This window comes from Chaetura pelagica, unplaced genomic scaffold, assembly GCF_000747805.2.
Source record: "Chaetura pelagica isolate M959 unplaced genomic scaffold, ChaPel_1.0 scaffold69, whole genome shotgun sequence".
Taxonomy (NCBI): domain Eukaryota; kingdom Metazoa; phylum Chordata; class Aves; order Apodiformes; family Apodidae; genus Chaetura; species Chaetura pelagica.
Genome location: NW_009970724.1, coordinates 2,431,121 through 2,443,792, shown reverse-complemented (window position 1 = coordinate 2,443,792; position 12,672 = coordinate 2,431,121). Strand labels below are relative to the sequence as shown.

General features: G+C 39.7%; 1 protein-coding gene across 1 annotated transcript in view; it reads left to right on the top strand.

Moving 5' to 3' along the window:
• The window catches only part of PTPRF (protein tyrosine phosphatase, receptor type, F), a 257,488-nt gene that overhangs the window by 55,945 nt on the left and 188,871 nt on the right, over positions 1-12,672 (top strand). Inside the window, exon 3 of the mRNA XM_010006576.1 lies at positions 1,008-1,149. Within this exon, the coding sequence (XP_010004878.1) occupies positions 1,008-1,149 (142 nt within the window). The remainder of the gene's footprint in view (positions 1-1,007; positions 1,150-12,672) is intronic.

Sequence of the window (12,672 nt, the reverse complement as noted above, 5' to 3'; positions counted from 1 at the left end):
TTCCTGCTTACTCTGTTTTGGTCTTTGTGCTGTGAGAAGCACTCCTAAACAGGGCTCTTGAAAGGTGGGGTAGAGGTTTTGCATGGGGTAATGCAGGTCCTAGGCTGATGTATATGTGTCTGGAATGAAGTATAGCTTAGTCTCTTCATCTGCCCCTGCAGTTCCCAGGTCACAGAAGGGGGTCTTGTGCCTTTCCCTCATGCTGTCATCATCTGCAGTAGGCTTAATATTTCCAACTTTTGCTGTGCTCAGTAATAGGAGAAGGATGAGTTTGGCATTAGCAATGGCCTGAGGCTGTGCCTTGACATCCATACTGTTCAGGAATAGCTTACACTGATCCAGCTGCAAACTAACAAGTACCTCTTTCTTCTATGTATAAGTTAGAGTAATGCATGTTACAGCTTAGCAGGATGGATGGAAAGGCATTGATTTATTAAGGACTTAATTTATTGTACTGGGTAAGGAATCGTAATTACATCGTTGTTGATTATGCCAGAGTTGCAAAGTTCCTGATGTTGAAGGACATTGAAAGCTTTCACTTTCTGCTGGAGCTAGCATGCCCTGTAGGTGCTCAAGGTTTTATTCCAGTTTTGTTACTATTTTACCGGTAGTCCCACAGGAGTATATCATTCTGCTCTTCCATCAAGGTGAAAGTTGGCACTGAATTGCTATCAGTGTGATTAGTAAAACCATTAGTGCAAATATGGCTCAGATGTTTTAAATCATCAGATCCATGTCTTTATTACCAGGTTGATAATTTGTCAACCTTAATTGATTCATAAAGAACCTCATTGGATCGTCATTTGTTCTGGCCTCCTCAGAGGACAAATATGTTCTTGTCTGAAATTTTAGCATCTCTGGACTTGGAATGCTTGACTAATTGCATGGTATTTTATTGCTTACAGGGCTTGTTTTGGTTTTTGGTTTTTAACCCTTGGAATGTTTTAACTTTCAATTTTTGTTGCAGAAAATTGCAGTAAAGAAGTGCTTTATTTTCATTGTTAAAGGTTATTGAGTTTGATGATGGATCAGGATCAGTTCTGCGGATACAGCCCCTGCGTGTTCATCGAGATGAAGCTATCTATGAGTGCACAGCAACCAACAGTGTTGGGGAGATAAACACGAGTGCCAAATTAACAGTGTTAGAAGGTAAGTGGGCAATTTTTTCATGCCTTAGGTTGCAGAAGACGTTGCTTTGGCTTTGGTGCCTACATGCTCATGCGGTGCTTTTAAATGGTATGAGGATACTCTAGCTTGGAAAACCTGTGTCCTTGCTCTGTGATTCACTAAAAGTTCTCCTAGTGATAGAACCAAGTATGTTTGAGACAATCATGAAAGTTTTGCAGATTCTGAACTTCCCTTAACGTGTTTTAGTTGTATTATCTGGTTGAGGTGTGTCATTTCTAACTTGCAGGGCTAGCTAAAGAGACATTTGTATATTTTTCTCATGTTTGCTTTCTTATAGTAATCATCTTGAGAGTATCTACAAATTGTATCTGGCAGTCAGAAACGTAGTCTATGTTGCTGCACCTTCTGGACTAAATTGCCACAGTTCTTCTGTTAATTTTCAGGTTGCTCTTCAGATTTTGAGTTCAGTGTGGAAGTTAGGTTTTATTTTTCACTGTAGTCAAAACTTGTCATTCTGTTTCTCCTGTTAAAGAATATTTTGATCCTTGTCTGCTATATGAGCAGGTTTTGCTTGCTATGTTGTTCTTCTAAATGAAATGTTTTGTGGAAGAATAGTGTATTAGATATAAAAAGGCTTGTGATCAGCTGATGATAATGTTTTATATTAGATTGTCAGAATTATTGTTTACTTTTAAGGAAAGTGTAGGGTTTTTTCAGCACATGAATGTGTTGTAGTATTTGTTTTTATCTAGGATTTTGTAAATGTATTGAGATTTGCAAATCCAGGGCATTTTGCCTGATTTAATATTTTGTGCTTGTTTTCCTGAGACAAACAGGAAAAGGCTTAGGCAAATCACTTGGAGTACATGGGTTGATGTAGAAACTTTTGAGCAATGAAAGAAGATTGGAAGCTAGATTGGAAGCTTTTAGTGTTAAATGATTCTGAACCAGTGGAGACTGTTTATCCCAGTGATGAGCTACCTATTGTCCCTTGTTCTCTCATCCCCATTTATAGCATGGAGGTAAGCATGTTTTCCTGTGACAAAAAATACATTAAACAACTGTAATGTGTAATTGTGGTGATGTGAATCATAGAAATCACTGTGCTTGATGTGACTGTGTATCTTGTTTCTGGAGGTGCGGCATCTTAAAGGATCTGTTTGCTCTTCAGTAGGAGTAGTAGTATTAAGAATAGGGTAAAAGGTACTATAGACTTGAAACTTACTGGAGGAAAAAATCAGATCCTTTTTGTTACTACTTGCCTTTACAGCCAGGTATGTGAGTTCAGCAAGCTCAGTGGAGCTTTTTCAGCAGTTTACATGCACATCTGCATTTAAATGGTTCTTGCAACTGGATTTTTGTGATACTAGATGCTTGAATACCCAACTGTTCCCGGCACATTGCTGTTTCCTTTGATTGCAGTTGCCTTTATATATCTTAGATATGTATGCACGTGCACACGCACATGCTAGTAATTTATTTGCTCCGTGTTAAATGTTCAAAGGCTGGCAGAGACATGCATTGCATAAAGGAGCACAGCAGTATTCCTCAGTTATGTGGTGCTCCCACTGATACCCTGATGAGGTAAAACTTTCAGACCACCACATGAATAAGGAGTGTTAGGGAATGCCAGAGACAGGAAAAGACACATGTTCACAATTTATAAGAGCCACAGAAGCAAAAGTGACAAGAGTCAGGCATAGAGCCTGCTTTTCTGGTTGGAAACTTCCTTGAGTTGGAAGTAACACTAATTTAACGTGATCCAATAAAGTCCAAAATTATCTGTGGGCTGGGGCAGGGCTGTGTTTTCCTTTCTAAATGAAGAGTATTGACCCCTTGCTGGGCATTATTGTAATGGGTAAAATTAGGAAGCATTTTCTGTATAACAGTTGATATGTGCTCATGCATACAGAGTTGTGAGCTTGATTACAGAAGATGAAGAGCTACATATGCCTCTTAACTGACAAAGATGCTAAGTTCTGTTATAACATATCTGTATTTTAGGCACTGGAATGGGCTGTCCAGGGAGGTGGTAAAGTCCTCATCCCTGGAAGTATTAAAAAAATGTGTAGATGTGGCACTTCAGGGCATGCCCTTGTGGGCAAGTTGGGTGGTGTTGTGGTGGTGCTTGTGGATTTGGTTTTCTTGTTCTGTTTTGTTTTGTTTTCCTCCTGGGTGGATGGTTGAACTCAGTGATCTTAGAGGTCTTTTCCAACAATAACGTTTCTGTGATCTGTGTTTAAGAAAAAACTGTGTTGTCTTTTCTGAGTTTTTCTATGCATTTTTTTCAGTCATGCATTTCTGCATTTTGGGAGTGTGACTTTTTTTTATTATCAATATTCCTATGTCAGCTTATGTGTTGGCAAAGTAGATATTGCAACTTAGTGCCCTGGTTTTGGTTGTGTTTACTCTCACCGGCTTCCAAAATGCAGCCCCACCTCCCTGTAATGCCATTGCATTTCATGTGGAACCCTTGATACCTCAAGACTGTCAACTAGGATTGTATTTTTCCCTCTGCTTCTGGGTTACAATAATTTCTGTAATTGCTCTCAGGTGGCAGTTTGAATGATGCAGACATTCTGTGCTTGCTTTCAGGAATTTGACTAATGCGCTGGTCCCTGGTGCATGACAAAGCTCTATCACAGGCATCTTCATGGTTACATGCTGCTAAATACACAGTACATATTGATTTTTACATTAAAAATCCTTTATAAGTTTTAATGCTTCTTCACAATTTGGTCTTTAGAACATAGGCCTTAACATTAAATCCAGAAGTCACAGTTGGGATTTAGCAAGCTGTTATTAGATGTCTTGGTAGCTAACTAATCTGGAGATTTATTTTATTTAGATTTCTATGATGTTTTACAGATCAGAGGCAGATAATCCTTTCTAATTGCCAACTTATTCCATTCTGAATATTAAGAGATAAGCAAGAGTCCAATCTCCTGGAGGAATCAGGAATTCTCACATAAGTGAACATCTTTTAACAGTTGAGTTTTCCCTACTACCCTTTCGTTCTTGGTTCCCATGTCTCTCATTTTTCCCTTGTAACTGTAAATCCTGTTGTGACCAAACTAGGTATACCTAGTGTAACTAGAAATTATTTCTCCTGTTGGTAGTAGGAGAAATAGAAATGCATATACTTTCTCTTTTCATTTCTCTTGGGTAGCTGATAAGCTGAATTATGTATGAGTCATATTGAACATTTCTATCTTTTTTCCAATTATGACCTGAAGCAGCACAGCAGTATGTTCCTGCCTGCCTGGCAGAGGAGGGAAGCAGTGCAAGGAGGGGAGAGCTGGAATCAATAAGCTGACACACATTCCCAAGAAAAGCCTTGGGGACAGTTAGTGGCACTAACAAATGAATAAATATATTATTCAGTGGTAATGTTGAGAATTACAGAGCTTTTAAAATAGAGAGATTACATTAAATGTGAGTAGGAAGGATGCCAGCATGGAAGAACGTGGCAGCAGGCTGATTGCAGGAGTGTCTACATGGTGTCCTTCCTGAAGGCTTATTGTGTGTTAAGCACTGAGGCTGCATTAGGAAAGGTGGCAATAACAGTGTTTGACTCTGTACATTGAAGTTTACCTTCAGTCTGTGGTGTCCCAAAGTCCCCACCCAACAGGAAGATAGGGTAAAAGTCTTGAAGGTACAGGGAGGAGTATATCTACTCTTTGGAAAAGGAGTGAGGCTTAGCTACAAAGTTTACTGTCAGTCCCTTCTCTCAGGACTTTCCAACTTGGGCATTTGGTTGTAGGTTTTGATTTCCAGAATTGGAAAGCTGTTTAATTGTAACACGTCCTTGGCTGCTCTGCAGGCAGTCTCTTTTCACTCCCCTGTAACCCAGAGCATAATCATATCCAAGTGACACTGAATATATTCAGAGTTTCATTTCCCTTTGTTTTTAAGTAGGTTAAATGGAAATGAAAATACTATCTCCAATTTCCATTTCCAGCACAGATCTATGCAAATCCCCTATGCCCCTACCCCAGACTTCTAATCAAGTGGCAGGTAAGTTACCTGCCTGGAGAGTGCTGCCAGGCTCCACACAGGAGAGAGCAGCTCCTGGTAAAAAGGACAGCTGAAAGATACGGGAATGGGTTTACACACTGGATTTCAGTCTCAATGTAACTTTGCAAGTTAAGTTTCACTGGCTGGATTCACCCTGTCAGAAGTCAGGGAAGTTTTGGTGTATTTCAGCAGAGCCCTAGAAAGTTTCTGAGCACAGCAGTTGTCCCGGGGTGGGAAGCACCTCCACTTTATCGTAATTTGCTGTCTACTGAACCATGTCATGAGCTTAATTTCTTTCACCATCTGCCAGCTGCATTCCAGTTCCTGGGGTTACCCTATATGAAGTGCTGTAAATGATAAACATTTGACTGTTACAAATTATTTTTGTGGAGAGCTAGATCTCAGAAGGCCTGAAACAATATGCTCTTTTTGCAAACACTCTTCTAAAACTGATTTTGTCATTGGAATAGTAAACAGAACTTAGCTATGTTTAATCCTTATATATGTTTGGTTAGTTACAAAAGGATCAGTTGGATCATTGTACTTTGGCTCATGTTTGTCTTCATTGCTTTTGCATCTTTTTGCCAAGAAGAGTTTCTAGCAATGTGTTACAAAATTGAAACAATTACAGAAGGGAAATTGAATCCATTTGGATGTGCTCATTCTGATTGTGTCAATGAATTAAGGCTCCCCATACCCTCCTGTTATTGGTAGTATTCTCTTCATGTCTCTGGTCAGGAGAGGATGGGTCTTTCCTCTACATGTTTCATTTTCATTAACTGTTCCAACTTCATTTGGTCTCTGCTTAGGAAGAGAAACTGCTGTGATGGCAGAGATTCTACTCCTGTTCTTTGCTCTCTGCACAATGAATCCAAGTGATGCTCTCTTTCTGCATGAGGCAGGCAGTTAATGGACCCCTGTAACTACTGTTTTTCCTAGAGCTGCAGCACAGTGAGCCTCCATGTGCTTCACTGCTTAGGGAAATGTCCTGCAATACAGTGATGCACACAGAAATGAAAAAGCCTGAGCTTTGCATTAGATCATGACATGTGCCATGCTTGGTAAAAAGGGAAACATTAAGCCAATTACTAGTGGTGGGCTCATTGAGAAGGTTAGGTTGTCACCTAGTAGAATGTAAATCCCAGCTCATGTGGACTTAGGCTATTAAGGTATAAATGGAAAGAGTTGGTCAGGAGAGGATGGGTCTTTCCTCTACATGTTTCATTTTCATTAACTGTTCCAACTTCATTTGGTCTCTGCTTAGGAAGAGAAACTGCTGTGATGGCAGAGATTCTACTCCTGTTCTTTGCTCTCTGCACAATGAATCCAAGTGATGCTCTCTTTCTGCATGAGGCAGGCAGTTAATGGACCCCTGTAACTACTGTTTTTCCTAGAGCTGCAGCACAGTGAGCCTCCATGTGCTTCACTGCTTAGGGAAATGTCCTGCAATACAGTGATGCACACAGAAATGAAAAAGCCTGAGCTTTGCATTAGATCATGACATGTGCCATGCTTGGTAAAAAGGGAAACATTAAGCCAATTACTAGTGGTGGGCTCATTGAGAAGGTTAGGTTGTCACCTAGTAGAATGTAAATCCCAGCTCATGTGGACTTAGGCTATTAAGGTATAAATGGCAAGAGTGTATTGTGCTGCTCGACAGCAGACCACCTGGTATTGGTCTGGTAAGTCAATTTAGGAGTCTTCTCATCCTATTAAGAACTCTAGTAATTTTTCAGGTACTTGAATAGCGGCTGGAAGAATCCTAAAAGTCCAAGGGGAAAGAAATGGTCTTTTTGTCCCATAGCACATAGAAATTTGAGCAGGTTTGGCAATCTGTTTCAATTAGTTCCAAGAAAGTTTACAGAGACTGTCTTAAATTATCATGTCCTATGCTGTCAATACCTAAGCCACAGTATCTGAAGAACTGTTTCAGCTATTTACTTTTTGATGCCTATAGAGCACCCATCATCTCAGTCCAGGTGTGAAACTCCTGGTTCTATTTATTTACTTTCAAAGATCGGATTAAATAAAAATGTTAGTCTTACGGTTTATTTGTTAATACCTAATAAGAAACACTTTCTTGGCTGTGAATGAGAGACAAAGTAGTAATTTTCTCAGCTGATAAAAAGTTTTTTAGTGTTGTTGCTCTCTTCCCCAAACAGGAGAGTCAGCAGATCTTTAGAATGTATCAGACCCAAATGCCATAATTTCCATTTCTTATCTCTGTTTAAATGATTAACTAATGGCACATAACCATATAACGTATCTGTGATAGCAAGTTCCATCAGAACACTGCCATGCACTAAGGTTAACATCCAGGTTCATTCCACAAGTTTATGAAGCAAAAAATAAAACCTTTGAAAAATTTTATATGAAATACCACATAGTTAATGCCAAGCTGAATCCTTTGGAGCTGTGCACTCCCATAAAACCTTGTGCCTGAAAAGGTACTGACCTCATAATCTTGAGAACATTTTTCTTTTTATAGCAAGTGGCTTTTTCTTAATATTGCCTCTCAAATGAGGTCCTATGTGATTACAGCTGTTTCAGGATAGGATGTTGTCACATTTTTATCAGCAAGCTAATGGCATCATTGATATTGCAAGACTCAAAAGCAGCACCTGTGATGCAGAAAGGACTTCTCAGATAAGTGTCAAACATACCAGAATTAAGTATGTTCTAGAAAAGCTCTTAACACAGGGTTCATATTGCCAACTACTGGGTAGCTTGAAGTTGTATGTGTGCAGTTGTAGTACTAAGTGTGCAATTATATCCTGGAAAAAAGACATCTCAAAGCTCCTTGTCTCACAGTTTATTTGCTCCAAGTTTATTAAGCAGTTTACAAGCACTGACTTTAGTTCTGGAAATCATGTTCCATTAAGAATTTTTGTTCCCAGTAACAGCTGTCTCCTTTCTACTTTCTCCATTCCTCAGATTCTTCATGAAGATATTGCAAAACATGGAGGCTCATTCCAAGCCTTGTGGCAACCTACTGGTAACGTCCATTACGAAAATTGATAATTGAGCCCTGGGCATTATTTTGTCTCTTCTCCTGAGCGTAGGGTCTACAGACAGGTTGCATTTCACGCTGCTATCTTACAGCTTCCTGGGAGATCGTCATGGAAAGTGTGTCAGGCTGTTCTGTTGCTGCTTTGGTGTAAAAATATTCAGCCTATTCCAATAAACAAATGAGGCACAAACAGATTAGTTTAACTCTCTGGCAGAGATGGGCACATGCAGGCAGGTTCCTGTCTTGCTGGGGACGAATCCTTGTGGGTTGCCATCTCCCAGCTGAGTCCAGGGATGGCCAGATGACTGTTTCTGTGTCTGTGTTTCAGTTTGAAATCAGACAGGTTGGATTAAATTGTCTGTGGTTTAAACTAATCTGTTTTGACTCTCTGTTGGAACAGATCATCGGTCCCAGCTGGGAGGCAGCAACCACCAGTGCTGCCTTTTGTGTCACTGCAGAAAGGCTGGTGTTGTCATGTGCCCTGACCCCTGTGGCCACAACCATGTCTGAAAGCTCAGACAGGGCTGGGATTTTGTTGGTGTTGGTGGGCAGTAAAACAGGGTGGAAACCTTGGCTCAGGCCTATGCTAAAAAGACTAGTAGGCTAAAAAGGGCAGGAGAATGGAGCAACAAAGTGAAGGTTGCCAAGGAGGAAATGCGTCCCGTAAGATTTTTGGACTTGATGCTATAAAGGAAGAAAGAGCAAGAATAACATAGGTGTAATGTAACAGATTACAAATCTTCGAGTAAATACATTTGTTGGGAAAATATGGGTGTGTAGGTTGAGATGCGTGGTAGCCAATGTTCTCATATATGTCAGAAAGTTGCCTCCCTTTGCAGTAAAATTCCCACGTTGTTTCTTAGACAATCTGCCTATCTTCTTTTTGATTCTTCTGGTCTTAAGTGATCCTATTCTGCACCAGTTCCTGTTTGATTTCAAGTACCTTTTTTAAACACAGCAAACTAAAGATGTCCACACAAGGAGCTTTGCACCTTCTTTTCTAGGCACTAATGGATCCATAGAATTTGGAAATACACTGTCAGATCTATGCTAGGATCTTGGTTTCTTTTTCTGTTCAGTTGGTCACTTGCTGGCATAGCTTCTCTGTTTCTCTAATGCATCCACATTTGCCTTGTCTTCTCTTATTTCCAAGCAGTAAGTGCTAGGCTTATAGCAAAAAAATCTTAGTATTTCTTCTGTTTGTTCCTATTATCCCTGTCACTTAAGGTAATTTGGCTCTTCTTGCTTGATTTTTTTGACTGTTCTCTTTATTTACAGCATCTCTACAATGCTGTCAATTTAATACCTGCTTTTTTGGCAGAGGTAGTTAATGTATGTAGTCATTTCAAAACTGATGTTTGAGGAACATGTTGATAAAGACCATTGTTGCACTGGTTGCACTATAAAAAAATTGTGAATAAGAAAGTGGAGTTGATTAGGTGTCAGTGAGCCCTGATTTGGCTTTAAAAACTTTTATCTGGTAATAGCTGGGCTAAGGCTGGACCTGGTGATTCTCATATAATAAATTGAGTTTGGAGGACTGGCAGCTGGAAGAAAATACTGTTATTAATGAATTGTGTAAGCCTGAATCTAGAAGTCTTTCAGAGTAGGGGAGGAAAAAAAAACACAACAAAAAAACAGACATGAAAACCCACAATTATAACTTAAAGATTCTTATTGTAAAAGGCACTTTAATGGAAATGTATTTAGTGGATCTGAAATGGGGAAGCAAGAAGTTAGTTCCTTTAGATAATGTAACTGGAAACCGTGTCAAAATAAAAAATCACATTTCTATTCAGATTTAACATCCACTGATGACCATCATAAGCTAAAATAATACATTCTTATAATCAGATGTTTCAAAAGACCTTTTTATTGCTGGATCTCTTTCAAGATGCCTTGTTCTGAGGGTGTCTGTAGCAACCTGTTATTGACAGATGTGCTCTCTGTAGCTTGTATGTCAGTCCTGCTGGTATCTCCTGCTGACTAATAAAGTTAGTTGCTGGTATATATTCGCAGAGTCTTTGAAGTCTGTTAGGTTGCAGGATAGCCTTCTGAAAGAGTTGGTGGCTCATTGTTTGAACTATTGGAAATTAATGGGAAACACTGTTTGATAATGCCATACAGGTTATCTGCTCTTGTTCCAAGGAAGAAGGGAAGGGCAAGAGCAAGATGTCCTGAAAAGCCTTTTCTGATTCCTGAAACTACTTTGGTAAAATTATCTGCTATATGCGCTCATAACAGAGAGACTCTTGGCTCAGAGCTTAGTGACCTGTTGTCATTTGCTGGTATGCCATGACTTACACAGGCACTTAAGAAGACATAGCACCACAGTGATCTTCTATGACTTCTTCTGCAGAAGTGGGAGAATATATCCACTTAATAGAATTGGAGAGTAAGTTCTTAAATGGAAAATGAAGCATGGAGGGAAAGAATGTGATAACCATGAGCATAGGGAACACAGTGCTTACAGCTACAAAAGCAGAAGTCTCTGCATGCAAGAAACTTTCTGTACAGTCATCTTGGGTGTATGTTCTGTGCTTTGTACTCTTCCTCTTAATAAAAATAAATTTTAAAAAACATAGCCCAAATTAAATAATTCTTTGAGAAATCACCATTTTAAAATGAAAGCCAGAAAACTGTGAAACTGCAATATCAATGCATGCTAATAAATCTACAGCAACAACAGCTGCTCAGAAGAGAGGATGTCCATGTAGGGAATAGTATGCTTATTGTGTCACTCACTGTACCTGCAGAAGAGAACATTTCCCAAGTCTTTTAGCTTCCTCTCCTGAAAAAAAAAAAAAAAAGGAAAGTCACATAATTGTTACCTTTTGGCCCTGTTCTGAGATGTTGACTGTACAAAACAAAGCAGGTTGTGCATTAAAGACCTGTAAAACTGATCATTCTGACACCTGGTTTCTGCATGTCATGCTTATTTGCAAGTCCCACATCTGGTTGTACTTACAGATCTCTTGTTCATCTCATACTGATTTTATGCAGTTTGGTGTTAGGAAGGCTCTACATTTGTGATGCTTAGTAAAAAGCAGTGCCCAGATAATGAGCAAAAGGAATAATTGGCTCTTATTTTGTGTGCAAGGAAGTAATGATTGTGACTGTTCATTGTTAATCTGTTAGTTGAGCTGTTAGTGACTAAAATATGTTTGGTGTAAAGATCATCGAAAATGCATGCATTCCACTTGCTGTCTTAGAAGCCCAGAGAATCTTTTAAAAGTATTAATTGTCTAGTAGTAAAACAACACCATCCCCATAGAGTTTTCTAATGGCTGTTTAATCTTGTAGATATTTCAGTTGGATAATAAAATAGTGACTCTTTCTGGCACTCTCACCTACTCAGGTTCTTTCTGCCCAGAGGTCCAGAATAACTCTTTTAAGTCCTTTATTGTGCAGAAAACCAGCGGGTGTGAGGTATAATAAGACCTGTCTTTTCAAGATCGTCTAGGGCCTTGATGATGAGGTAGGTTGGATGATGCCATGGGAAAACACTGCAGTGTATTCATCCATTGTGTTAATCCTATGCTCTGTTCCTTCAATCCTTTTATCACAAGGGTCCAGCCTGGATGAAGCCCTTCCAAGTTCCTGGTGTATGAGTTGAGTGGAGAAGTCTAAATGGCAATCGGAGCTATAACTTTATCAGCTGTAGTATATGAATGTTCACTGTTGTGTTGCTGTTCCAAGGAGGGACTGGGAGGAATTCCACTGCAATAAGAGTGCCTGTCAGCACAGCATGCTGAATGTTTTAAATAAAGCTAGCTGCACAAAGCACTACATGTAACAGAACTGGCATTAAGACCTTTTAGCTACTTTGAGACCACTGGAAAGGCAATGGAAACATTAACCTGTTGGAGACCTTCAAAACTGCAAATCTTGTTTTCTGGTACTACAGCTCCAAAGTGGTGCTTTGTTTACAAGCAAGGCAATACTGGAATTTATTTTTCTATATCTCTTTGATTTAGACAATGCTACAGTGGTCCCAGTGAGGACTAAGTCCTTTGAGAGAGAATAGAAATCTTGAACATACTGATGAAAAATGCATGAATTGCATGCAGGGTGGTGTTAGCAAAAGCTGTAGCAGGGGAAGGTAGTCAACTGAGGAATGCATAGTCCAAGATGACAGGATTTCCTGTACAAAGAAGGGCACACAAAGTATGTCAGGAGAGGTGACAGAATGAGCCTTCTAAAGTGAGACTATATCTCCTTCACTTTGCATCCCAAAAAAGGCCAGCAGTGTTACAATTCGAGGTGCTGCCTTCCAGGTGTTGTTCCATGCCTAGTGTGCAATGACCAAGCTAGGCAAAGCAGACAACTTTCTGTCCCTTGAAGCCTGTCTGGAAGGGAGACAAGAGTCCAGCTGAACCCTAGGCAAGTACCAATCCACTAAAAGTCTAAATATGATAGAGATAAAATGGTTCACTTGAAAGAGTAAAGAGGAAAAGAGGAAGTGCCCTTCCTTGCATGGAACATTCACTGGAAGAAGATTGGGCGTTGTCTTCTGT